The following is a 25805-nucleotide window of genomic DNA, read 5'->3' as shown; positions in this document are numbered from 1 at the left end:
AGTTGAGTAAGGCGCTATTCCACTGAAATTTTTTCTCACTTTAAGATTTTTAAGACACTAAAATGAACCAAGTTCCAGAATGCTGTCTTTAAAGTTTCAGGACATATGTAGGTTAAAATATAGAATGATACAAAATTCCTGGTCTCCCACAGTTAATTTACGACAGGGTGAGTGGTAACTCCTCACCCCGCCCCTTACACCCCTCAGAGCTCAAGTCCAGGAGGAGCACCTGCAATCAGGGAGAAGCCTGAACTCACACCAGGGAGATCCCAGTCTCACCTGGGGAGCAGCTTGGAGAGGAAGAGAGCCACTGCCAATAAACACTGAACATGTGACGGCACCCAGACTAGTGGTAGAACCAGACCAAACAGAGCAGGTTCTGAGAACCAGGGAAGGACCGTGCAGACGGACCAGCAGTTTCCCCCCTCCTGGGACGGCACACACCTGAGAAAGCTTTCTTGGAAGCTGCTTTCACAGCATAAATGCACCAGCCCCTGGCTGACATCCAAATGAAAACGAAGATAGATCCAATTTCCAGCTTTTAAAAAAATGGGAAGACCCTAAATTTGGCACTCAAGAAACCACCTTTTAAATCTGCCAAACCGAAGGAGGGTTCAATTAACAAAACGCACTGTTAATACATCTATTTTATTAGGCACTACCTACACCAAAACCTCTCCCTTTTTTAACTTGAAATTTTATTAAATACCATACAAACAAAAGCACAAAGGGTACAGTTTAAAGAAACCACGCACTCAATTCCATGTACTTAACAGCCTGGTTTTGACCTTCACAGAAAGAGAAGCGGGTGGAAGTGTTCTCCTGCAGCTTGCTTTTCTGACCAGAGTCATCCGTGTCCACACCTGTAGCTGCAGTTCAGGTTGACTTGTGTGGAATTCCACTGCAGGAACGTATCACAATATTATCCAGTGAATGATTAATGGACATTTGGGGATCTCTCCAGGTTTCTGTTTTTTCCTTTTCTTCCTACTAAAATGATACTGTTGTAACATTCTGAAGTCCATCTCCTGGCACACATGTGTGGAGATTCTCTAAGGTATATATCTAGGGGGTTGGACGAGCCACAAGAGAAGTTATGACACAGCCAGTGTCAACCTGTTTCCCGTTTTTTCTAAATATTCTTAAATCTGTTGACAGTTGATCTATTTGGGATGGCTGAGAGGAAGAAAAAGATCAACTACAAAACTCTCAAGCTGCATTTTTAAAATAGGCACTAAAAATCTGATGCAATGAAAAACATTTACTTCTCAGCATTGGTTTACTTGAAATGTACTGCTATGTCTCCCATGTTTCAAAACGTAGGAGTGAAACAGCAAGATTCACAACACGTGGTATACCATCAGATATAAAAATCTACACCCCCCCTCTAAGCTCACTTCCCCACAAAACACCTCAGAAGAATAATTAACAGTCGTAGCTCCTGTAGAGGAAGAGCAGAGGGACAGGAGAAGGAAAACATGGATCACTAAACACTCCTAATGACGTATTGCTTAGAATTTTTAAAAATTTTTATTTTTCTACCGTTGCTTTTTTTTTGAACCACGTACAAGCACTATAATTGTGATACAATTTTTTTTAAAGTAGTTACCTGAGGTTCTTTGACACAAAAAACTAAAAATCAGTCCAAACTCAAACTTGTAAATCCAAATGAAATCCACAGAAAGTGTAAACAATTCAAGTGTATTTCCTGTTTCATGCACTTTAGAAAAAAAATGTTTAAAAACATTCACACAGCTTATCTACAATGCATTTTTAAAAGCACAGAATGGATGCAAGTCCAAAAAACTTTTAACCGAGGCTGTTGTTTTAACATCTCTAGGAACTTAATCGCAAGGTTGCTGAACTCCATGTGTATGTGGAGACACTGAACATACCACCCGCAGCCGAGTGACGCTACAAGGAGAGGACACACATACCTAAGGTGGGCGATATGACTAGTTTATAATAAGCTTAAGGTGAGAAATGTATTTCAATTCAAACTAAAAAAATAGCGATTTAAAAAAAAAGTCTTAAAAAAAGGGGTAGATCAATACAATGTACAAGTGTCTCTACTTAAAAAAAAAAGAGAGACATATGTACTCCTATTTAATACCTTAAAAACAGTAAAAAAGAAAAAAGGAGTCTCTACATTGCAGTTGGAAGGATGCCAGAGCAGGAGACTCCATTCCCAGGGCCATGCAATAGAGTAAGCTATCCGAGTAATAATACAGGTGATGACTGGCCAATTAAAAGTCCACCCCATTTATTTTAATCAGTGAGTTGTTTGAAACCTTTTCTTTTAGAGATATATGCTGAAATATTTACAGATTAAATGATACACGTGAGACTTTAAGTAATCGAGGGAGGAGTAGAGGACAAACACACACACAAAATAAGACAAGCCACTGAGTATTACCAGTGATGAGTTTTAATAGAGGTTAATGATACTGGTTCTACTATGGGTATGTCTTTTATTGGCTCCTCTTAAAGGCTTTTCAGAAAGGAAACATGCATTAACCAACTAGCAACTTTTAGGTCTGTTTGCAAGGCAGAAATGTGTATTTCTTATACAGTCTCTTAATATTGGATTCTTGTGAATTTGATTACCAAGAATCATTTCCCCTAGAGCCTAATATATTCTGGGTGTTAGGGAGTGACCCAACTTCTAGAGCTCCATAACTAACTAATCCTGGACACTTTAAGGGGACCAGGCCTCCCTCCAAATCCCACATAACTTCAGTATTGACCTTCAGTGTTTGTAGAGATAGATTCATTTCCTGTACATTGTTAAATTAGCTATTAATGTGAGGCAGAAAGGAGTAATAAACCTGGCATTTTAATACCTTAATACTTAATGGAATATAGTAAACTACCACTTTAAATTCTTTCTCCCTGTAGGCAATCATGTCAAACTCCACAAAGCAATGCTTGGAGGTGGCCGATTTTGCGTTAGATTGTTTTTCCGTCCCATCTTAATTATCGTGTGAATCATCTGTGAAAGTTTCAGAGATAACCCATTTGCTGCATCTTCAGAATCAACTTAGGTAAGCCAGGAGTGCACTGTCCTCAAAGCATTATCTCATAGAGCCTCTGAAGTGTCAGCTTCATGATTTTCCAAATTTGGGTGGAGATGATTGTAGTAAATTCTGTAGCAGTTCATTATGCCTACTGAAAAAATCCAGTGGCTTACCACTGAGGCCAGACCCTACACTCCATGTGCTAGCTCTCCAATATGGAGTCAGGTGACCTTGGGTAAGTCATTTAAACCACTTACTCAATTTACCTATACACTATGGCAGTATTTGAAAACTATAAATCACAAAATATTACGAAATGTAACTGGCGGTAATTTTATACAGTCGTTGACAGAGTGGGTTATCAATAGGAACTTGCTACCAAATTTTCCATACGTGGCTAAAGGGGAAAGAAATCATCAGCTTATCCAACAGTCCTTTTTTAAAAAATCCTTGTTAAATGTATTACACACCCATAGAAATAATTACATTTGTATTCTAACAAGATCTGATAAAATAAACCTTGATACACAATTTAAAATAGACAAAAAATGAGTTAAAAGTTCTTGAATGCTCTTCTACATCATTATATCACAGCTAGAGGATAGTGATCATCAGAATGTTGAATTTCCTACCACTAAAGATATCTCTCAGGGATGTAAAAATATATTCTAATGCACTATACATCTTTGCAATTTAAAAGCAAAATTGAAATTTATTTCAAATTTATTCATAACTACCCCAAATTGAAGCACCATTATTAAAAACATTCAAACTGTGGAAATTCTATAAAAATTAGTCTTAAACAGAACCACATACAACTGTGCACTAATACCTTTATTAACAATATACCTCTTATATTTAAAACAAGGGACTAGTTCAGAGTCAATGCCTTTATTAGAAAAAGATGAATACTAAAACTTTCAATGACAGAGATCAATGACAGAGACAATCAAATCTGTAACAGAAAGTCAGAGATACTTTATTTTCACTCTAAATCCAAGGCTAGGAATAGCAGTTGTAAAAATGGAATCCCACTTAGTCTGATTCACACGAATACTAACGTTTAATCCTGTTTTCAAAGTCCAAGAGTGAAAATTTGCAATTAAACACTGAGCAAGCCACATGTTTAGGTAATATTTCTTAAAAAGTCTTAAAGAAAAAAATATGATACATGACCTAAGTTTTCAGTGGCATATATATTAACACATGTTCTGAAATCTGGTAGGTCACATGAGTCCTGAATTAATTTTTAATAATAATAATAATAAAAAAAACAACTAACTGAGCTTTATACTTTTTCTATGCCACTATAGTTTTCTTTCACCTCATTTTAATGTCGGTCTTCACTTTATGCCGTTTTCAGTTTTCTTCCAAAAATCTTCGAACAGTAGTCCTATAATGCAAAATTTGGGGAAAAATATTAATTAGACAACATGTAAAAAGGCAAACTTTTATGACTAAGTGTTGGCCCAGTCACTAACTGCTAATAATATATGTATATGGAATGTCTTTGTATTCTTTTTTCATTATCAAGGCATCAGTGTGGTCTTAAAGCCATGTGCCTGTGTTCACTTGCCTATGTGGGAATGGCTCACACAGACATCACATTATACTGCTGTTCTACAAAAGGAATGCCACCGATAAATCAACTAATTGGTACTTCCTTTCATTAGGAATGTTCTACCCCACGCCACTAGCCCAAAGAATGAATAGTTTGTAGGGTTTAAGAACTCTGATAAAGCCTGACTTTTAACAGTTCTTTAAAAACCCAAATTCATTCTGTATGGTTCATCAGCTCTTTGTATTTCACAGACTGAAAATGTCTATCCTTGCTATTCACTGCTGCTTTAGCTTATCAGCCAGTGACTATTCCAATATACCTATGGTTGAAATTCTCCTACACAGTAGGAAATATTAAACACATACCTCTTAAAGACTTGAATTGCATTGAATGTAACAAGGCGAATAATATGAAGTGTTTATTGTATTTAAAATTCTTTAAAGATATCTAATTCTGGGCACCACTGCATCCCTACATACAGTTGAAAAAAAATTCCATTCTGTTAACATTTGATTTATAAGTTTCACGCAATACACAAAAAACCCCTGTGCTTCTTGTAAAGAACAAAAAAGATACACAACAGTTAAGCGTAAAGATCACAGGCAATAGCATTCAAACATGGATGTGGGTAGAGAAAGGAGTACCTGGCATGAGTACCTGCTTAGTTTGACTGAATCCTTGATTTTTAATTTGGCTTTTCATGGGCCGCTCACAACACCAACGCTGTGTGAGGTATGGTAGTCAGCTGCAATAATTCATAAACCCTACACTTCCATCAATCCAATGCTACTGGCTCTCGAGTTACAGAACAAACTGCATTAGAATGCAAGGCAATAAAGCAAAAAACTAGAAACATCCTTGACAAAGAAATAACTAGCAGTTTAATTAAAACAAAGTAGTCCAACATGTGCCTCAGAAATATTTAAGTTTTTAAAGCAATGTCTCTGCCAATGTACCAACACAAGATGGACTTAATACCAAAAAGAAAAAAAAACAAAACAGTTCAACCTTTTTATTTAAAAAAATAAAAAGAAATGACAGCAAAATCCCTAAAAAAAGGATAATTAACTTTTCAATGGCGACTATATTACAAATGTGGGCAATAATTTCCAAAGAGGCACACTAATGGGGGCACGAGTCTGCTACAAAATAGCTGAGACAAAACAATGTACCTCAAAATGTTTTGCAGGACTACACTGTCTTTTCCTTCAGAAGATGTATGTCTTCTTACTCGGCTTAGTTCCATCTTCATCTGTGCATACTTACGCTGCACTGTCAAACAGTAACAAAAAGCCCTAATCAAAGTGAGAAACAATACACTTACCTCTGTCTGATCTGAGGTCTTATCAGATCAGTTTTAATTGGACTGAGTGTCACCTTCAGATTTAATGTCTTCACTGGTCCCATTGACCTCATTCTTAGTATCACTTTCCTTTGATTCAGTGTTTGCGTCTTCACTCTGTTTTTCTCGACTACTGGACTTCACACTACTTTTTTTATCATCAGATCCCCTCTTTTCTGCCATAAAAGAAGACATTGATCATGGATGTTTAAAGTTAAATACATGACACTTTGAAAAGTGAAACAATCAAGAGATAAAAAGACAATCACTTCCTACAGACTGTAAGTGCACAGTTTGGTCAATCTATGAAAGAGATAAAATCAGTAATTTATGGAGGAATGGGGAATCAGAGAAATCAAATAGTGGGAAAATTATCAATCTAGTGATAAGCTAAAGTACAGGTAACTCCAAATCACTGCAGAAACTAAAAGTTAAGTAAGTTTTATCTAGGGTAAAAACCACCAAAAAGCAATGGGAAAGATATGGAAGACAGTACACAGAAGCTGTGTTCACATGAAGTAAATTAAGTTCAATGGGTGAAAAAAGTTGTATATTTAATAGGAACATTTCTCAAACTATTTTAAGTACAAAAGACTGCTTACATATCTATAGTAGAGGCCCAGTGCACAAATGCGTGCACTGATAGGATCCCTAGTGGTGTGGGCCAAGGCCTCCCTCCCCTCCCCTGGCCAGGGCCACCCCGATTGAACTCCCGGACAACTCCCAGTTGAGGGGACAATTTGCATACTATGCTTTTATGATATAAAGGATATTTGAATGTCCAAGGACAAGCCCAATGAAAGAAAGTGGATCTTAAATCTCAACCCAAGTACTGAACCTTTTTATGCTTTGCTAAGAAATATTTAGGCCAACTCAAGAGTTGTTTTTCCAAAAGGAGACATTAAGTTCAACTCAGCTGCAAATAAAGAATGAAAAAGTGAATCTCGACGTTTTTCTTGTTCTGTTTTCTTTGGAATAGTGAGGCCTCAGGCTAAAGGTAAAAAGTGGTACACAGAGTAAGTACAGTCTAGCCTTTTCAGTTTCAAGTATTACCTAACAAAAGTTTTTCTACAGGAAATATTAAAGCATCCTACAAACTTCCTGGGGGGAAAAAAACCATTCTTTCTCCTTACAAATAAGTTAAGAATAGCGGGTCTAGCAGACTAGTTCTTAAGACAGATGCTTTAAGAGCAGAACCCTTCACAGAATCTGGACAAAGGTGTTAAGACGTGACATTAGTAACTGGGAGAAGAATGGGAATGAAAACAAAATATGGTATAAGGGGCACCATCCAAAGAATGTAAGAACTGAAGATCTTATGTGTAGGAGCATGGTCAGTCCACAACACTTGCAAAGGCACAAAGCAATGTCCTAGTAGCTGACGGCAGGACTTGCTTCATGTCTGTCTGTCCACTCATGAGAACTGTGCCAGTACAGTGTGCTCTAACTGACCTTGTGGGAAAGTCCTCCCTTTGTGCCTTATGGGCTTCTCCGGTGCACAGGTAGCTTCAATGAGGAAGAGTCGTCTTGTTGCCCCGAAGAGGACTAGTAGTCAGTCCAATAATCTTATCTTCTGCCCTATGTAAATATGGTAGATCTTAATAGTCCTAAGGACATCCACGAAGTGTGGTGGATTTTAAGGCTATGGATTAAAAAAGAAACTCTCTTAACAAAGAGAGCACCCTAAATTGGTTGGTGGTAAGAAAAATGGGTTTGTGTGAGAAATCACTTTCCATTGCAGAGTCAGATAAAGTGCTTCCATCACAGCACCTGGAGCAGTGAACTCCCTCTTACTCATTAGCATCATCAATTGTTGGCTACTGCTCATATCTGGCCTCAAAGTTCAGACCTTCAGTCATTTATTTACCTGAGAGTGCCTGAGTGGCAATTCAAAGCCAATAAAATCCTATCACTCTAAAAGAGGCACCAAAGTTTAAGATAAATCTATCACAGTATACTCAGCCTTACAAGATAGATCTGATGCAGTTTTCTCTGAATCAAGCCTTCTATCTTTCCTCAGTATCTCACCAGGAAAATCCTCATTTGTCCATATTCTAAACTCAACACATCTTAGTTACTTAAAAGTTATATTGCATTCCTTGATGTCATTACAATCAGGATTATAGCTAAGCAATTCAGACATCTTTTTGCTCTACCCAGAAATTACATAAGCACATCTGTTTTAAGCCAGTGGCTTTTATTGCTCAACTTTGATCCCAGATAGCTATGAAAGCTAGCTAACTTTTGTCCCTGAGAACCAATCCAACTATTTTAAGTAACATGAATGATATTATACCAAAGAGCTTTAGTTCTCAAAGATAAGTGATTAATTTGATCTCTGACATCAATATCTGCCTCTTAAGAGTTGACCCCTCACCCCAAAAATACATCATACAGAAAGTCTTCCAAAAATGTTGGGTGAAACTTTCTCAAAACTAACAGTTATTCCTTTGTAACCCTCTGAATCACAGAAGTAATTTCTGAACTTAAACGGCAAATACTAAAAAGCTCATGGAGTTTTAAAAAGCTGTTCAAGCCAATGTATGTAAATATATTTTAAAAGACAGTGAACCGATTTCAGGAAAAATATAAGCAAAAGACAAAAAAAGTTTACTATTTGCACTGCTAGTTCTCTAATTCACTCTAGCAAAAACCCGAGTCTGACACCCTCCAACCCAAAAATTCAGAACAAGCTAGTTCCATAAAAATTATAAACGAGTACCACATGAAAGTCCGGAACAATAAGCTCAAACAGCAGTGCACATATTATATGGTGATCAAACATGGATACAGGCAGAACAGTATGGAACAAGCAGAGCCAAGAAAATTAGAAATAGGCCCTCTCATTCCTAAATGTCATGCAAAGCAGAACAGTTAATATAAAATAAAAGATGCTCTAAGAATCTGAAGAAAATGCAGAAAGACCTCTATGATTAAAAGAATTATCTTTCAATACAGGCTAAGTTAAAGGATGAGAATATCCTTGTGAAAACATGCCAAAGACCAAATGAGACAGTCCATTAATAGTGCACAATAAACCAAATACTAAAATGCCACAGAAAACAAAGTAGAGAGGAAACAGCATGTTTCAATAGGAAACATAGTTAAAACACATGGTAAGATATTCAACTTCTGTGAACTTAGAAGTTAATTACTGTCCTAGTTTGTCTGGCGCAGTGGATAGAGCATCAGCCTGTGGACTGAAGGGTCCCAGGTTTGATTCCAGTCAAGGGCACATGCCCAGGTTCCAGGCTCAACCCCCCAGTAGGGGGCGTACAGGAAGCAGCCGATCAATGATTCTCTCTCATTGATGTTTCTCTCTCTCCCTCTCTGAAATCAATAAAAATATATTTTTTAAAAAGTTAATTACTGAGATACATGAATGTTACACATGAGGACCAACGCAACAGTGTACATTTACTCTGCAAGACATATTATGGAACACTACAGCAGATTAAAAAAAAAAAAAATGCTGCCAATAACAAAGTTAATATATTATACAGCTTAAAAACCCTGAAAGGTAATGTAATACTTAAAATAATCTAGATGATAAGACTTCAGGTTATAAATTGAATAATATAGTTTTAATGTGCCCCAAGAAAACTCCAGGTCAACTGTAATTCTCACAAATTAGAGCAGGAGAGGGGACAATAATGCCTGTCTCCCACTGAATGGTGGTCACTAATAAGTGAAAAGGAGGATAGCTTGCAAATGGAGCCCTGCCATTTCAAAGAGATTGAGGCAGCAAGAGTGTAAAAACAGTACTTAATGAGTAAAATTCTCATGTAAACTAACCTTTCTCCTTGGATTTTCTATCTTGTTCTCTGTCCCGACTTTTGCTCCTGTGCTTGTACGACTTTCGATCCCGGCTTTTTGATCTTCTTCGATCCCGACTACGAGATCTATGCTTTCTTTCCGATCTATCATGGCTTCTGCTTCTTCGGCGATCTCTACTTCTTAATTTAAAATGAAAGGAAAGCAATTTTAGCTGATATCACAAGGAGAAAAATTATAAACCACTGAATAAGTACAAGATTAAACTAAATTTCCCCTTAAAAGGCAAATGAATATAATTTACTAAACCCATTTACACTAGAAATCTTAATTGAAAATCTAACTTCAATTTTTCAAATAATGCTAAGATAGTTATCATGCTCTTTGGCCCCTCTTCTTTAATCACAACTCTAATTTTAAAAATTTAATATTTTTGTGTTTTTAAAGAATTAGTTACATGTTTTAGTTCTTAATTATGCTTGATGCGGTTCAAAGCAAAAGTAGATCATCTTACCTAAAAAAACTTACGATTTAAATGTTTTCTCAGGACACTGAGAAGAGAAACATTTAAAAGACCACTAGTAATCCTAAGTAGGATTGCCTCAAACCTCCCCATACTGATGGGAATTGCCAAGAATTTGTCTCGAAGATGGATTAAGTTTACCGATTCAACTTTCATAATCCATCCTCGTGCTTAACGATACTGAAAACCAGCCCAGGTACCAAGGAATAACACTGGTAATTATTACTGTTTTTCCTAGTCCACGCACAGTGCACCAGGCACTGTCTCACGAGTTCTACAAACCTGCTTCGCCTTCTTTCTCTACTTCGCGATCTTTTGTGGTCCCGAGACCTGCTGCATCTTCGGTCAGAAGTTCGGCTTGAGTGGCGACTTCGTGAACGACTTCTCTTTCTTCTCTCCCTATCTCGAGCCCTCTCTTTCTCTCTCTCTTCCTCTTCTCTTCGTCTTTTCCTTTCTCTTTCTTCCCTTTCTCTCTCCCGCTCTTTTTCTCTTTCTTCTCGTTCTTGCTTCTCTTTTTTTAAACGCTCATCACGATCAGGTTCTTCAGTTCTTTTTCTTAATTTTTCCTAAGGAAATAAATACTTTTAGAGCTATAACCTTTAAAGACACTGTCAAACAATGGTAACTTAACATGGGACATTTGTAAACCAACTTAGAAAATTACAGGAAATTCCAACACCACATACATACACGAGATATCATTACATGACTAAATTCTTAGGAAAATTCTTTCCCCCAATTTCATGGGGTGCAAAAATAGTTTTCTAATCTAACTGATTAAGCAAAATTTTATAGGGATTATCACTGCCTCAAACACCACACTAACAAAATATCACCAAGAAGTTTACATAATCAATCTTTAGCCATAATAAAATATAGTGTTAGCTATTGCTAAAATGTATGTTTAAAAAAAACTTACCTTTAATTCTTCTACAGTCGTTTTAATTTTGGCATAGCCCATGTGCTGTTTTCCCATTAAATGGTCGTCTACCCGGGACTGGGCATCTCCTACTATCAAAAAGGCTCCACACACTTCACACACTTCCATTTGTTTTTCTTGGGCAGCAAAACTTTCAATTGTCTAAAACGACAAATCAGTTATAAGAATGTCTGAGGAAGAGAAAACACACCCCAAAAGAATACTTAACATTTAGAACAGACTTTTACTTTTGTGAACTGCCTTTCCCATTTCCCTCAGCCATAATGCCGAGCAGCAGCTGCTGTACTTTGAGAGGGGAAGGGTGACAATAGAAACCACTCTTCGTCTCATCCAGGCAATGCCGAGTCCTCACTGCTCAACTGTAACCATTGAATTACCTGCACTATCTTTGAAAAAGTTAATCTTTTTTTAAAAAGCTACCTATGTTATACTCTGTAAGTTCATTTTTTGCTTAGGTGTCACCTCCATACTAAAAATGTTTTTCAAAATCATTAAGGTACTAACTGAACATAATCTGAACATATCCTAGTCAGCAGTTGGGAACCAATTATAGTCTACCATCAATATCCACGAATAAAAAAATAAATTAAAAAAAAGAAAGAAAAAGAAAATACCCATGAATACATATTCTCTAAGACAGTTTATTAAAAGCTGAAGATCCCTTCAGAGTATACCAATATTCAAGATTACTAGGTACTGAGTAAAAAACACAAACAACAGCAAAAACCACAAATAAGAGAGTTCCAGTTTGCCCCATCTTCATTTACACTTGGAATTGTCAGTCTTTTTTATTTTAGCTATTCTGATAGGTGTACAACAATAATCCCAAGAGTACACATGACGATATAAGACACCAGTTGGCAAGCCAGCAGCTAGAGGTAAATAAAATTTTATTGGATAAAAAGCCTCACCCATTTATTTATGTATTGTCTAAAGCTGCTTTCATAAAGGCACAGGTAGGCAGCTGCCTCAGGACAGCGTGGCTTGCAAATCTAAAATATTCACTATGCAGCCCTTTTTAAAATATATATATTTTATTGATTTCAGAGAGGGGAAAGGAAGAGAGAGAAACATCAATGATGAGAATCATTGACTGGCTGCCTCCTGCATGCCCCCTACTAGGTATCAAGCCCGCAACCCAGGCGTGTGCCCTTAGCTGGAATCCAACCAGGGACCCTTCAGTCAGCAGGCTGATGTTCCATCCACTGAGCCAAACCAGCTAGGGCTATGCAGCCCTTCTGATAAAAGTTTGCTGATTCTTGATGTAGAACACTGAAAACTGTTCACAGAGGGTCTCAAAAATAGGTTCTAGTAATTCACAGCAAACTGCCTGGGTAAATCAGAATGAGGTTGCTACTCACCGATGTTGTGGACCTAAGTAATTCTCTCTCTTCTTTTAACTGTTCAACTAATTTCATCATTCCCTGGGCTTCTTCTACTTTTCCTTCAGATCCTAATTCTTCAATCTAGGGGGGGATTAAAACAAACACATTCAAGCTCCTTTCTAACGAAATCATCCAAATATCTCCCCTCTCCCCACGCTTCATTAGCATGGTTGTTTGGGTCTTTCTGTTTTTGTTCACTGAAGTCTCCGTGTTTAATTCACCCTTTTGATTTTTTTATAGTATTAAGAAAGTATACTTGACATATAATAAGCTCCTTATTTTAAAGTGCACAATGTGGTAAGTTTTGACACACATGAAATCAATACCGTCATCTAATGAAAACATCCACCACCCCAATAGATTTCATTATGCTTCTGTAGTATCTCCTCCCTAAGCAACCACTAATTTGCTTTCTTTCACTATTGATTATTTGCATTTTGTAAAATTTTATGTAAGTGAAACTATGCACCCTGGGGGTGGGGGTGGGGGTGGGGAGGAGCTGTGGCCTGGCTTCTTTCACTCAGCCTAATTACCTTAAAATTCATCATACTGTTACATGTAATCTATCTATATAAAATCCTAATATGCAAATTGAATGGCAGAAAGACCAATTGCTATGACATGCACTGACCACCAGGGGGTAGAGACTTAACACAGGAGCTTCCCCCTGCCAACAGGCCCCAACCAATGGTGGTGGCAGCAGGGAGTGGGAATGGCGAGCAGGCGACACCATGGCCAGCTAAGGTGGTGCGAGCAAGAGGCCCCAATCACCCCGCCAGTGGTCACACAGATGGGCCCTGCTCGCCGGCCAGGCCTAGAGACCCTACCCATGCACAAATTTCCATGCACTGAGCCTCTAGTTCCTTTATATTATTACCAAATAGTATTCCATTGCATGGATACATCACAATTTATTTATCCATTCACCTGTTGATAGACATTTTAGTTGGGGTTTTGGTGGGGTTTTTTTTGCCTACTATGAATAAAGTTGCTATACACATTGATACATTGGTATATAACTCTTTGTGTAAATATGTTTTTATTTCTCTTGGATAAATATCTAGTAGTGAAATGGCTCATGGTATCTCCTTTACCTTAAGAAATATATAAAACTCTTCTACAGAGTGGTTGTACCATTTAATATTCCACCAGCAGTGTACTATAGTTGCAGGTTGCTCACATCTTCACTAACACCAGATATGGTCAGTCTTTTTAATTTTAGCTATTCTAAGAGGTGTACAAGTATCTTGTAGTTTTAATTTGTATTTTCCTAAGGATATTGAACACCTTTACACATATTTATTTGCCATTTTCCTATCTTCTTTGGTTAAATGTTTATTCCAAGTATTTCCTGACACTTAATGTACACAGTTCTTACCTGTTGCAGGAGTACATCAATTTTATCTGTTAGAACCTGAATTTTTTCTTCGTTTTTGCCTGTTGGGCCAGCTGCCTATTGAAAATAAAAAATGTATTATCAAATATTAAAGAACAAAAATATATATTCAAATTCTCACATATTATTTGTATTTAATAATTAAAATGCTGAATCATAATAGTAACTGTTATCTTCAATTTCTGTTAGTCAATTACATAATCAGTTACTGATATTTAAGAGAAAAATCTTATGATTAGCAAAATCAGTAATACACCTATAATATTAAAGAGTATTAATAATATGCTAATTAGACCAGACGTCCGTCCTTCCTGACCAAGCCGAGCCAAAGGGAAGCCAGTCCCACTCCTGGGTGCCCGCGGGCGCCAGAGGAGGGAAGCCCAGGTCCCGGCAGCCAGAGGAAGGAAGGCCTACTCTTGCATGGATTTTCATGCATCGAGCCTCTAGTTTACTAATGAAGATTGAAAAAATGCCTTTCTAATAAGTTTTCTGTCATTCTAAAACAGTGGTTCTCAACCTTTTTAATGCCGAGACCATATAATACAGTTCCTCATGTTGTGGTGACCCCCAACATGAGGAACTGTATTAAAGGGTTGTGGCATTAGAAAGGTTGAGAACCACTGTTCTAAAAGAACACAAAGTAATGAATGAACTTGAACACAAGTTTCAATACTAGAAAGTTCTCCAGGAAACAGACACTTTACAAAAACTGTAAATTAATTTATACTCACCCCAGAGGACTGCTGGTTTTGAGATAATGCCAAACGAGCATGGCCCCGTCTAATTCTACGTTCTACTTCTGCAAGTAAGCTCTGTAAGTATCGAAGAAAATCTCTCTCATAGCCGACTTTCATGAAACGAGAACTCTTTTCATACCTGATAAAAACGAAAATAAACAAACATTAAATTTTTTCCATATCTCTATTATTACAACTCACATATTCTACCTTAACAAGTCCCATAGTTGCATTTATAATAGTCTAAAAGTAAACTAGGGCCGAAACTGGTTTGGCTCAGTGGTAGAGGGTCGGTCTGCGGACTGAAAGGTCCCAGGTTTGATTACGGTCAAGGGCATGTACCTTGGTTGCGGGCTCATCCCCAGTAGGGGGCGTGCTAGAGGTAGCTGATCAATGTTTCTCATCGACGTTTCTAGCTCTCTCTCTCTCTCCCTTCCTCTCTGAAAAAAAATCAATAAAAATATATTTAAAAAAAAAAAAGATAAATAAAAGTAAACTAGGTATTTAAGAAGAGATTTTCTAGTTGGCCCTCCCTCCTGGTAAAGGGAAGGTAATATTTATTATGTTTGGTTAAGAGAATAGGTTTTACAATCAGGCAAATCTAGGTGCTTCAATACCAGCTCTTCTACTATATTTTATCTGTGACCTGGACAAGTCTCATTTATAAAACCAGGGTGTCAATAAGCAGTTGTGACGTTTCATTATTGAAAGCTATGACTTTCTACCACCCCCTCCCCCCAACTAATGAATAGGACGGACCTCTATCAGGCATTCATTTCACACTATTCCCAATTGTTTCTTCAATCCTTTTCCTCTTTAAACCAATAATGACTGGGAGGAAGGGAGATGGGGGAATGATCCCCCCTCCCCCCAAAAAAAGTAACTTACTGTTTTCGTAAATTTTCATCATGAATTTTTTCACATGGACCTGAAGGGGGAAAAAAGAGAAGCATTGGTGACCTTACCAACTTTTCCTCTTGCAAAAATAAAAAGAAGTTCCTTCTTCAGAAAAAGGGAAAAAAGATTCATTTTATCATTTGAGTAGTTTGTAGGGACCTAAATCGAGCCTAACGAATCATGAAGCAACATGCCCAAATAAGCACATGAACACTGTTTTCCTTAGTCTTAAGAGATCAGTATAATGGAGAGCAACTACATGTTAAGAAAAGAGAGAGTGGAAGGAAAGAGAATTGTTCCGTACTGCCACCCAAGAAAAAACTCTGATGAGGGTGGACTACTGGTCAGAATCACCACTGATATCTTGTTAATTTTGAATATTTGTACATGTAGTCAAACAATACAAGACTAGCACCCTACTCTCATCCCTTCCCACCTCTAAAAGGCTACTAATTTTAACTGTTAGTCATTTCTTCTGGATATTTATAAAGTATTGTTTCTTCTGGATATTTATAAAGTATCCATATAGTCATAAATTCTATGCTTATTTTAGGCATCAAAATTTTAGATTAAATAACTATTCAGTGTTTATACTTTGACTACGTTAAGTACTATTAGCTGCTGAGCCAACAAAAGATGCGGTATACTGACACTGAATACACTTCATACCAAATTCTTCTCAAACACTTTATCTCAGCAACAGAAAACTATCTCAACAATAACTTCCCACAAGACTCAAAACACATCAGAAAATCAGCTTCCGTTCCTTCCACGAATTTTCTGTACTCTTCAATATGGGCTGCTTATTTCCTAAGCTCACTAAGAGAGTTGTCATCCTAAGAAATTCCTTTTCTGTTCTGTATTGAATACGGTGTACTGGATCTCATTTTTCTCCTTGGCTTATGCCCTTGTGTTGGAAGAGTTTCCAGGGAAAAGGTTCAGGGGAGATATATTTGTTGAGACCTTGCATTTCTGAAAAAAGAAAATCTCTTTACCCTCACACTTTCACCTTTGGCCATAACGCCAGCCTAGATAAAAATATTTTTCAGTCAGAATCCTCAGGACGTTTCTCCAATGTCTTCAAGCTTCCAGTGCTGTTACCGACAAAGCTCAAGCCAGCCTGATTCCCGACTTGTGTGCCCCACCTCCAACGTGTTCTGAAATTTCACAATGGTGTGTCTTCTTGGTATGGATCTTTTCCCCTCACTGTGCTGAGTACATGAAGGCCACATTCAATCTAGAGACTAACATCCTTCAGTATTGCAAAATTTAAAAGCTTTCTCTACCTAGCCTCTTATTTCAGCTATTAAGAGAGCTGGGCTATTATTTTAAATCTTTTCTGTCTGATTACCCAACAATCCAGCAAATTTTCTTGATTTTATTCTCAAAATTTTCCACCGATTCCATCAATTCTAATTTCAAGAGCTCTTCGGTTTTTCAAAAGTTTCATTTTTATATAGCATCCTATTCTTCCTGATATCTTCTAATTTCTCTGACACTAAATTTAGTTAAAACTTTTAAATTTTCTTCTGTGTTCCTTATCTCTAACTCCACTAAATCTTTTTTTTTACTATTATTTTTGGTTAATCTTTCATGTTAAAGGTTTTCTTCAATGTCTGACTGGTGTCCTTGTCTGGAAACACTTCCAACATCTGACTGGAAGTTGGTATGCACAGACAGGGTTTGTCAACTAACAGGAGCTTTACCCACTGGAAAATCAGGCATCAAGACTTTCTTTTAGAAAGACTCCCCAAGGATCAGTACCTGTAGGTCACTTCTCTGGAACTGCTCACTTTCTCTAAAGAATCCTCTTCTCTTCTGCCTGGGGAAAAACATCTGGCTGTTTTCTTCTAGGAACAGGGCAGAGGAGGGAATGGGAAAACCCCACTATTAAGAATATACTCAGTTAATCTCAGTCTTCAATTTTACTCTTTACTGCCCTGTGCTATCTATGTCTGGAGTCCCAATATCTAGCCTCTTCTAGCCCTAATGTGCTCCTAATGCTATAGGGCAAGCATTGTGCTTAGTGAACTTCTCTTGTGTGGCTCTAACACAATACTAGTTATGTACAATCCTTGAGATAATTTTATTTTTAATCTTGTGGTCCAGTTGAACTAGTCTCTTTAATTTCTCCAGAATGTAACCCTCAGGAACGAGAGAGGAAGATTCACCATATGCACAGGTTTTAAGAGCTGGATCACCTAGACTAGTGGTCCTCACAGAGGGGGATTACATCCGTCTCCTCCAGGACATTTGGCAGTGCCTGGAGACATTTTGGTTGTCACAATTGGGGGGGTGCTATTTGGCAGCTAGAGGCTAGGGATGATGCTAAACATCCCACAAAACACAGGACAGACCCCTAAAACAAGAAAATTACTCAGTTCAAAACGTCAAATGTCAAGGTAGAAAAACCCTTAACTAGACTTTCCTTTTTTCCTTAACATGACTCTATGGTACCTGGTGCCTCCAGATCCTGAGCCTGTCCACAGTTTTGCTGATCAAACACACATTTTGGTTTAATATCCCCTTTTGTAGGCTAAATTTTAGGGTACAGGTTTCTCTGCTCTGTTGAGTTTGTAGCTACTCTTCCATCCACTTTGTCATCTTCCAAAAATTTGTTGACATCTCTAATGTTATCTCCTCTTCTATTTATACCATTTTTGTTTTTAAAATTTCATTTTAGTGGATAGGATTCAGGAGGGAATGTAAACAAACATATGTATAATTAACTAAAGTGACATTCATTAATATATTCAAAAGTCTAAGCCAGGAAAGAAATTTCTTTATCAACAATCCTTTAAGAGAAAACTTTTCATAATGGTAAAGTGCCATTTTAAATCATAAATTTGATTAAAAGTTACATAGAAAATTCACTTACCAAGATCTGAACGAGTATTTGTGAACAATTCCGCAGGACAAAAACCACAGAGATAATATTTACAAACCTAGTAAAGAAAAACAAAGGTGCTTAAGTTTTTTAAAAAATTTTCAGTTTTATTTTATTTTTTTTAGAATTTTTAAAAATATATTTTATTGGTATTTTACAGAGAGGAAGGGAGAGAGAGAATCTAGAAACGTCGATGAGAGAGAAACATCGACCAGCTGCCTCTTGCACACCCCCCACTGGGGATGTGCCCGCAACCAAGGTACATGCCCTTGACCAGAATCAAACTCGGGACCCTTCAGTCCCCAGGCCGACGCTCTATCCACTGAGCCAAACCGGTTTCAGCAAAAAAAAAAAATTTCAGTTTTAAAACTATATAGGAAAAGGTGCCAAATAACTGTTTTCTCAATTCTGGATCTTTATCTTTCAACCAAGTTAAGTGTAAGAACAATTTCATTTATTAGACCATTATTAGTTAGGTCAGTGTTTTTCAACCTTTTTTGGGCAAAGGCACACTTGTTTCATGAAAAAAATCACGAGGCAAACCACCATTAGAAAATGTTAAAAAATTTAACTCTGTGCCTATATTGACTATATATAAAGTAATTCTCTTGAATAGGAATCAAACACAAAGAAAGTATTTTATAATTACTTTATTATGAAATATTAAGTAAACAAAATAGTGAAAAATTATAAAATTCTTGTCTTGTCTGCACCTACGGCACACCAGGCAACATCACTAGTGTGCCGCGGAACAGCGGTTGAAAAACGCTGAATTAGGTGATTAGTGGCTTCTGGACTCCTGCATTTCAGTGAGGTATGTAAGACTAAGGAAGAGATACCATCTTTTAAAATCACTAATCACTCCCCCTCTTTAGCAACAATAAATATGGGAAGATATCCAGAAAAAAAATATATTTATTTTTTATATTAAAAAACCCCACCAAAACACCCTACATTGTTCTTATTGTTCTAACATTGTTAAAGACCAGAACCAATTTACAGAACCAAGTCATAATAAACATAACATCCAATTTCTGTTTTTGATACTCTACTTCCATTTTAAATTTATCATGTTGGCAACAGTTAACCTATTATTTTGAAACTGTCCCATATACATTTTTTCATTTAAAAATCAGGAATACCTGGAAATTTTACTGATGGGGTAAAAAAAAAAGAATACCTGTCATTCTGTAATCTCACTTCCACCACGGTTGTGGTGCAATTGTGGTACCAAAAGAATTTTTAAGACACGCAATACCCAAATGTAGTCAGGGGCATTGACCTCTTTTCCCTTAGATTGTTAAATTAAAAAAAAAAAAAAAAAAAAAAAAGACAACAACCAACACAACAATAGCACTGTGGTGTGAATAATTATACTTTTCTTTTGGTCACAGCTACAAAAAATACATATTTTTGGTGTATCAGAGAATATAATTAGTCTGTGTGTGCCATGAGATGAAAAAGGTTGAAAATTGCTGGTTTAATGCCTAATCTGCTGGAAATAAATACTTCTTTTTAGCTAAAAGAGTTGAATTCATTGTGTGGGTTTGTTTTTTTAATGATAAAATACAAAAGAGAAAATGTTTACTATAAGAATTTACTACAAAAATATTTAGTCAGGGTTCAACTATACCATGTTCACACTTTCTACTGCCATTCATTTGCATGCCTTTTATCACATATACACCTTTGCAGTTATGGATCAGTCTTTTTACTGCCTACGCAAACTGTTGATAAAATTTTAATCAATTTTCCATAGCATGCCCATCTAGCCTCATGCATCATCCCCCTCTTCCAAAAAACAAACAAAACAACCACAAGGACCTCAGCTATAGCACTATTAAGATTCCTCAGGCCGATGATTTTCTCCAGCCTCTAGTAACACTTGTCTTCTTTCCCACTCCTTCGGGCAATTCCTACTAATCCTTAAGGCCCAGTATTTAAGGGTCACTTTAGATCACCCTTCCCAAATACCCCAGGCGGGGTGAGGTGCACCTCTCACTTGTGCTTTTCTCACTGTGGCACTTACCACATTGTGTTATGGAGGTGCATATACTCCTTCTATCTGCCACCAGTCTGGTGTTCTCTCAGGCCAAGTGCTGTATCTATACTATGCTACACTACTGTAGCTTAAGAGCAATACACTTTTGTTGAATAAATGAATGCAGAAATTTCCCCAACTTACAAATAATAAATGACGAGAAAATAAAGCATAATTCATAAAATAAGGAACCACTCCATTACTAACTTAAGCTACTTTCTCCCCTTGTGAAGAAATCAAGTCTAATGATACAGTCCATACCCACACTTTCCCTAAAGCAATCAATCAAATACCTTAACATTTTCAGTATCATAATAGTATTGTCCCTTTTTTTAGTCTGTATTTTAGAAATACATAATGATATCATTAAGGTTGATGTGATGAATTCTTCAAAATAATGGAAGGGGCAAAGAATACAGAGGAAATAATATTGGCCATGTGTTGATAATGTCATATTGGGTATGGGTACATAGAAGCTCATACTAGTCACCCTACTCCTTATCTATGTTTTGAGGAGAAAAACCAAGCAGCAGTTAAGAACACATATTAACACACAGACTGCTGGCAAATCTGAGAAGACCAACACTTACCTACCATGCATAGAGTAAGGCAGGAAATTCCTGCATTTCTGACAGAAGAACATTTTGACGACTCTAGTAAAATACTTAAAAGTTCACAAGTAAAAACGTGGACAGAAGTCTTAACTGTTTTTTTCTTTTCTAAGTATCTTCCAAAGTCGATGACAATGTCTGTTAACGTTTTGAAGATTTTAGAAAAGAACATTCAACCCCCCTCCCCTTAAAAATGTTTTAGAAAGAGGGGCAAAGAAACACTGATTTGTAGTTCCACTTAATTATGCATTCATTGGTTACTTCTTGTATGTGCCCTGACTGAGATCGAACCCCCAACCTCAGCATGTCAGGATGATGCTCTAACCAACTGAGCGACCTGGCCAGGGCTCAATTCCCTTTTTAAATAAACTTCCACAGCCGGGACTGGTTTGGCTCAGTGGATAGAGCATCGGTCTGCGGACTGAAAGGTCCCAGGTTCGATTCCGGGCAAGGGCATGTACCTTGGTTGCGGGCACATCCCCAGTAGGGGGTGTGCAGGAGGCAGCTGATCGACGATTCTATCTCATCAATGTTTCTAACTCTCTCTCTCTCTCTTCCTCTCTGTGAAAAATCAATAAAATATATTAAAATAAATAAATAAATAAACTTCCACAGAACAGAGGGCACACTTCAATTTGACAGATGATAAAAGGAATCTCATTTTAGGTATAATTAGAATCAGAGTTAAGTCAACAGTTACAAAATTTCACGTTTGGGTTGAGATCTATAATGTAACAATCTCATTTTGAACTACTAAATTCTTATTCTGATAACAACAAGGCTTCTAATGCTTTCTCTGCAAACACTGAAATCTTCTTATGTGGACACGAACTGAAAGTTGCTCTCACTAGGCAGTTAAAATCATATGTTTTCCTCATTACTGCGGTTGGCTAAGATTAACAAAACTGTTTACCGCAAAATACAATCTCAAGGAATAAAATATTAACAAACGAGGCAAAAAATGTGTGTCAATGAATCCTTGGGACAATATTAAGGCTGATTTCACTCCAGCTGAAAACTTTCTCTCAAATCCAAAGCAATCTGCAAAGAAGTTGGAAACGCCTGTTAAGTACTACAGGCCCTTCCCAAGACTCCCATTTTGATAGTGGTAATATATACATCATCACGAATGAATGAAAGGTCGATAATTTGTATCACAGATGCATCTGACACTTGAAAACCAGCGTTCCCAAGTTCTGCTCACAAAGAACCCAGGACTAAGAGGTGGGTTAGGAAGCAGTAGAATGCTTCAGAGGCCATTATAAAATATGCAGATTTCTGGAGTCTTCCCCCAGACACGCATAATTAGAAGGGTGACAGGGTGAGATGCAGAAATCCACATTTAAAATAAATTATACAGGTCCAATATAGACATCTAGGAACTACTTTTAATAATAAGATAAAGCCCTGGCCGGTTAAGAGCAACGTCCTGATAAACTAAGGTTGCAGGTTCGATCCCTGATCAGAGCACATACAAGAAACAGCCAATGAATGCATAAACAAACAGAACAACAAATTGATGTTGTCTCTCCCCTCACCCCTTTCTCTCAAATCAATAAACTTTTTTAAAACTAAAAAACAAAACAAAAAATAAAAACCCACTAAGGTAAAAGTCATTTCAATCATTAAACAAAAAAAACCCTCATCCAGCCGAGATTGCTTTCCCCAACTAGTGCAAAATTTGCAAAGAAAAATTTTCAATTATAATAGGAATGGAAATGGAAAAATAAGAGTTACCCATTACTCCAATAGCACTAACAGCCAGTATAAAATAGCCAAATGACCCGGAAGTGCTGCCACCAACTTCCCGAGCTTTATTATAGCCTGCAGTAATTGACTGATTTAGAAGGGGCCATGTGCTTTGTTCCTGGTCAATGTCAACCTTTCCCCTGCAGTCCTGAATCTGAAATACTAGTACCTGACTTGTTCAAATCCCTGAATCTGGAATAAAGTGCAATCTGTCATTAAAGTCATAATATATTTTGGTGACAAATACCGAAAGTTTAAATCAGCGAGATGCACTAAAACTGAAAAGGAAGCAGATTTATTACAGCTGGGATGACATAAAACCTAAACTGCTATTCTGAGAGCCTCACTACTAATGTTATAAACCTGTAACATACAAACCTGTAACATACAATGCAACGTGGGAATAAATACCACCACAGAAACAAAGTTTCTCCACAACACTGTTCAAAAAACCCAGGAGGTGCAGGCATAGGCTGCTCCAGTCCACACAGGCAATCAAAAGCAATTTTCCCTTTGATTCAAAATTGCTAATTGTTTTTTTGTACATCAACTAAATCATAATGCCCCTTTTTTGGGGAAAGCTTAGTTGGCAAGAGTTAAGTGGTAAAAGAAAAAGTTACTTCACTGTGAATAATAAGTGCCTACAAAAAAAAAAAAAAGAGGGTCAAGACAAACAACAAAATTACTGTCTCCTATTTAGACAAGGGGAAAACCCCAAAAATATTAAAAACCTACAAACTTTCTAAAAGCTTCACTTCTCTTGACATCAATGCTAAATATGTGAATCTGACCCCACACAATGAATTCTACCATAACACTCCACACTACTTTGGAATCGGGTACATCCCTATCCTTTAATCACACACTTGTTTTGCAAAGTACCTGAAAGGACTCAGGTAGCACTAACTGGTTTTCACGCATTGCAAAGGGGATTTTACTCTGACCAAAGCCTGTGTTTAACGAGTAAGCAACTAACTTAAAAAAAAAAATTTTTGTTTAACCACTCCTTCATGTTTTGATTAGCAACTGCCTTTAAATTACCATGTTGTTTGATTATAAATGCAAGGCAAGGAAAGTTAAAATCCTACATCTGTTCTTCAGGTAAGGCTTAAAATAACCGTTATGTTCCATGTTAAAAAAACAAAAAAACAAAAAAACACCTGAAATACATTATGGTATTTTCAGAGAACCAACTGCACAGAATCGTGAGCAGGATCACAAAGATTTGGTTTCTCACTTAACTTGAGCCTCTCCAGTCTCATCTGCGAAGCTGGGGTTATAACATTGACCCATACTCGTAAGGTTAAGAGAACCAAGTGGGTTTTCTGTGAAAGGAAGAGCCCCGACAAGCGCTCACTGCGACGTGCTGCCATCAAACAACATTTGCAAACAAATATTTACAAATACGGTAAACCCTACCAAGTGATGACCTCTTTTAAAAGATTCATTTCCCCAAATAAGCCTCCATTCAGAAACTGGACCGTTACTGAAATAATACACTGCTCCTTTACCACTAATCCTGGCCACAAATGTCGGTCTAACGACGCCGCTCAGCCCAAATAACGGAAGAATGTGTCCTTTCCCCTATTCCATTGTGAAATGAAGGCTATGGAGCTCTGATATACTAACTCCTTCCCCGCGCCCCCCCTGCCTCATTAAGGCCCTTTTCATTTCTTTCAAGGGTCTTCCTCTCCGCTTCCTCGATATCAAAACAAAAACAAATCATCCCTTATCCCCGGGCCCGGCAGACTCCTCCCTCCGGGGCCACGCTCTCGGCTCCCGCCGGCCAAGGGGCTCAGACACCCGACAGCGTCGGGGTCCCGGCCCCCGCCCTGAGTCGAGCCGCCAGCCCGCGCCCCGCCGCTCCCCTCCCCCTCGGCGCCCGGGCACAGGCCAAGGCCCGCGGGACTTACGCTCTCGTGGTCCCACCGCACGTTGCTGCGCTTCTCATCCGGGGCCAGGTTTCGGTCCCGGCCCATTAACTCATCCAACAACTGCGCGGCCGAAATCATGGTGCTTCCCTCGAGCGGCTGCTCCCGCCAGCCCCGGCACCCACAGAAGAAAGCGCCGGCGACACCACCGTCGCCAACCTCCCCGGCCGGCACGCTGGCCGAAAAAATCCTCCTCCAAATAGAAGCCGATAAGACAAAATGGCCGCCGCGCGGGCGCTTTCCCAGCGTGCAGTGCGCGCGCGTGCGCCCTCGGGGTCACGCCCAAGTCTGGGTGGCGAAGGCTGGGCCCGCTTCCGCCGGCCCGGGGGCGGGGCCAGCTGAGGCCGGACGCGACTCCGCCCCTCCCTAGGCTCCGCCCACTCCGCTCCGGGCGGAGCCTGAGGGAAGCCTCCCTGCAACCCGGTCCACCCAGTTCCCTGAGCGCTCGTCTTCCCGAGAAATCAGAACCGCTCCGAAATCGAAAAAAAGAGCCTTGTGTCCCTTTGTCCCACGCGACCACCCGGTGCCATCTTCCAGTGCAGGATACTCATGTTCAGACTCCATTTCCCAGCCCCTTTGTGAGAATTGGGGTCCTCCCACCCCAATTCCCCTGATTCACTGGGTGGGAAGTCAAGGCAGAGAGAGGCAGTTTCTACAAGCCAAGTATGGCGATTCAATTCTGCACCTGATGCCTCCCAGTCTGGAATTTTTTTTTTTTTTAAATAGTTGATTCATGTATTCAATTACCTGAGAACTTACTGTGTGCCAGGTATGTATGCTCTTGAAGCTTGACGCTAAACTCTGAACCTTTCAGACACAGCCCTGCTCCCATAGACCTTGAGGATTAGTGAGGGAGACAATCACTAAAGAAGTACCAATTCTGTTGATATACATTGGGGTGCGAATGCTAAAGCCAGATTTCCTGGATTAGCAATCCCAGTTCTGCTATTCTGTCTTCCCTTCCCTATCTGCAACATGGGGCTTATGATAATAACTAGAGACCCGATGCGTGAA

At 38.3% G+C, this 25805-nt stretch overlaps 1 protein-coding gene and 1 long non-coding RNA gene across 14 annotated transcripts; one reads left to right on the top strand and one right to left on the bottom strand.

Moving 5' to 3' along the window:
• The first annotated feature begins 1600 nt into the window (after nt 1-1600).
• On the top strand, nt 1601-2198 carry LOC118726405. The gene is made up of 2 exons (XR_004990294.2): nt 1601-2063; nt 2140-2198. It is a non-coding gene; the product is annotated as an uncharacterized LOC118726405 (long non-coding RNA).
• Nucleotides 2199-3975: 1777 nt separating this feature from the next.
• Nucleotides 3976-25023, bottom strand: LUC7L3 (LUC7 like 3 pre-mRNA splicing factor). Of its 13 annotated transcripts, XM_036451160.2 has the most exons (13): nt 24774-25023; nt 18451-18517; nt 15564-15603; nt 14670-14814; nt 13921-13995; nt 12519-12623; nt 11137-11298; nt 10500-10783; nt 9716-9876; nt 5956-6096; nt 5751-5850; nt 5236-5301; nt 3976-4410 (listed from the first exon to the last, which is right to left on the bottom strand). In XM_036451160.2, the coding sequence occupies exons 1-12, from the start codon at nt 24870-24872 to the stop codon at nt 5277-5279; spliced, it is 1404 nt and encodes a 467-aa protein (XP_036307053.1). In that variant the 5' UTR covers nt 24873-25023; the 3' UTR covers nt 3976-4410; nt 5236-5276. The 13 variants fall into 13 exon arrangements, 10 of the variants coding, with proteins under 10 accessions (XP_036307053.1, XP_036307052.1, XP_036307051.1 ...); XR_006742472.1 differs by having other exon boundaries at nt 5236-5850; XM_036451159.2 differs by having other exon boundaries at nt 3976-5301.
• Between the last annotated feature and the right edge of the window lie 782 nt (nt 25024-25805).

This window comes from Pipistrellus kuhlii, unplaced genomic scaffold (assembly GCF_014108245.1).
Source record: "Pipistrellus kuhlii isolate mPipKuh1 unplaced genomic scaffold, mPipKuh1.p scaffold_m20_p_22, whole genome shotgun sequence".
Classification (NCBI taxonomy): Eukaryota; Metazoa; Chordata; class Mammalia; order Chiroptera; family Vespertilionidae; genus Pipistrellus; species Pipistrellus kuhlii.
Note: the sequence above shows the minus strand (reverse complement) of the source record. Positions and strands in the feature narration are given on the sequence as shown.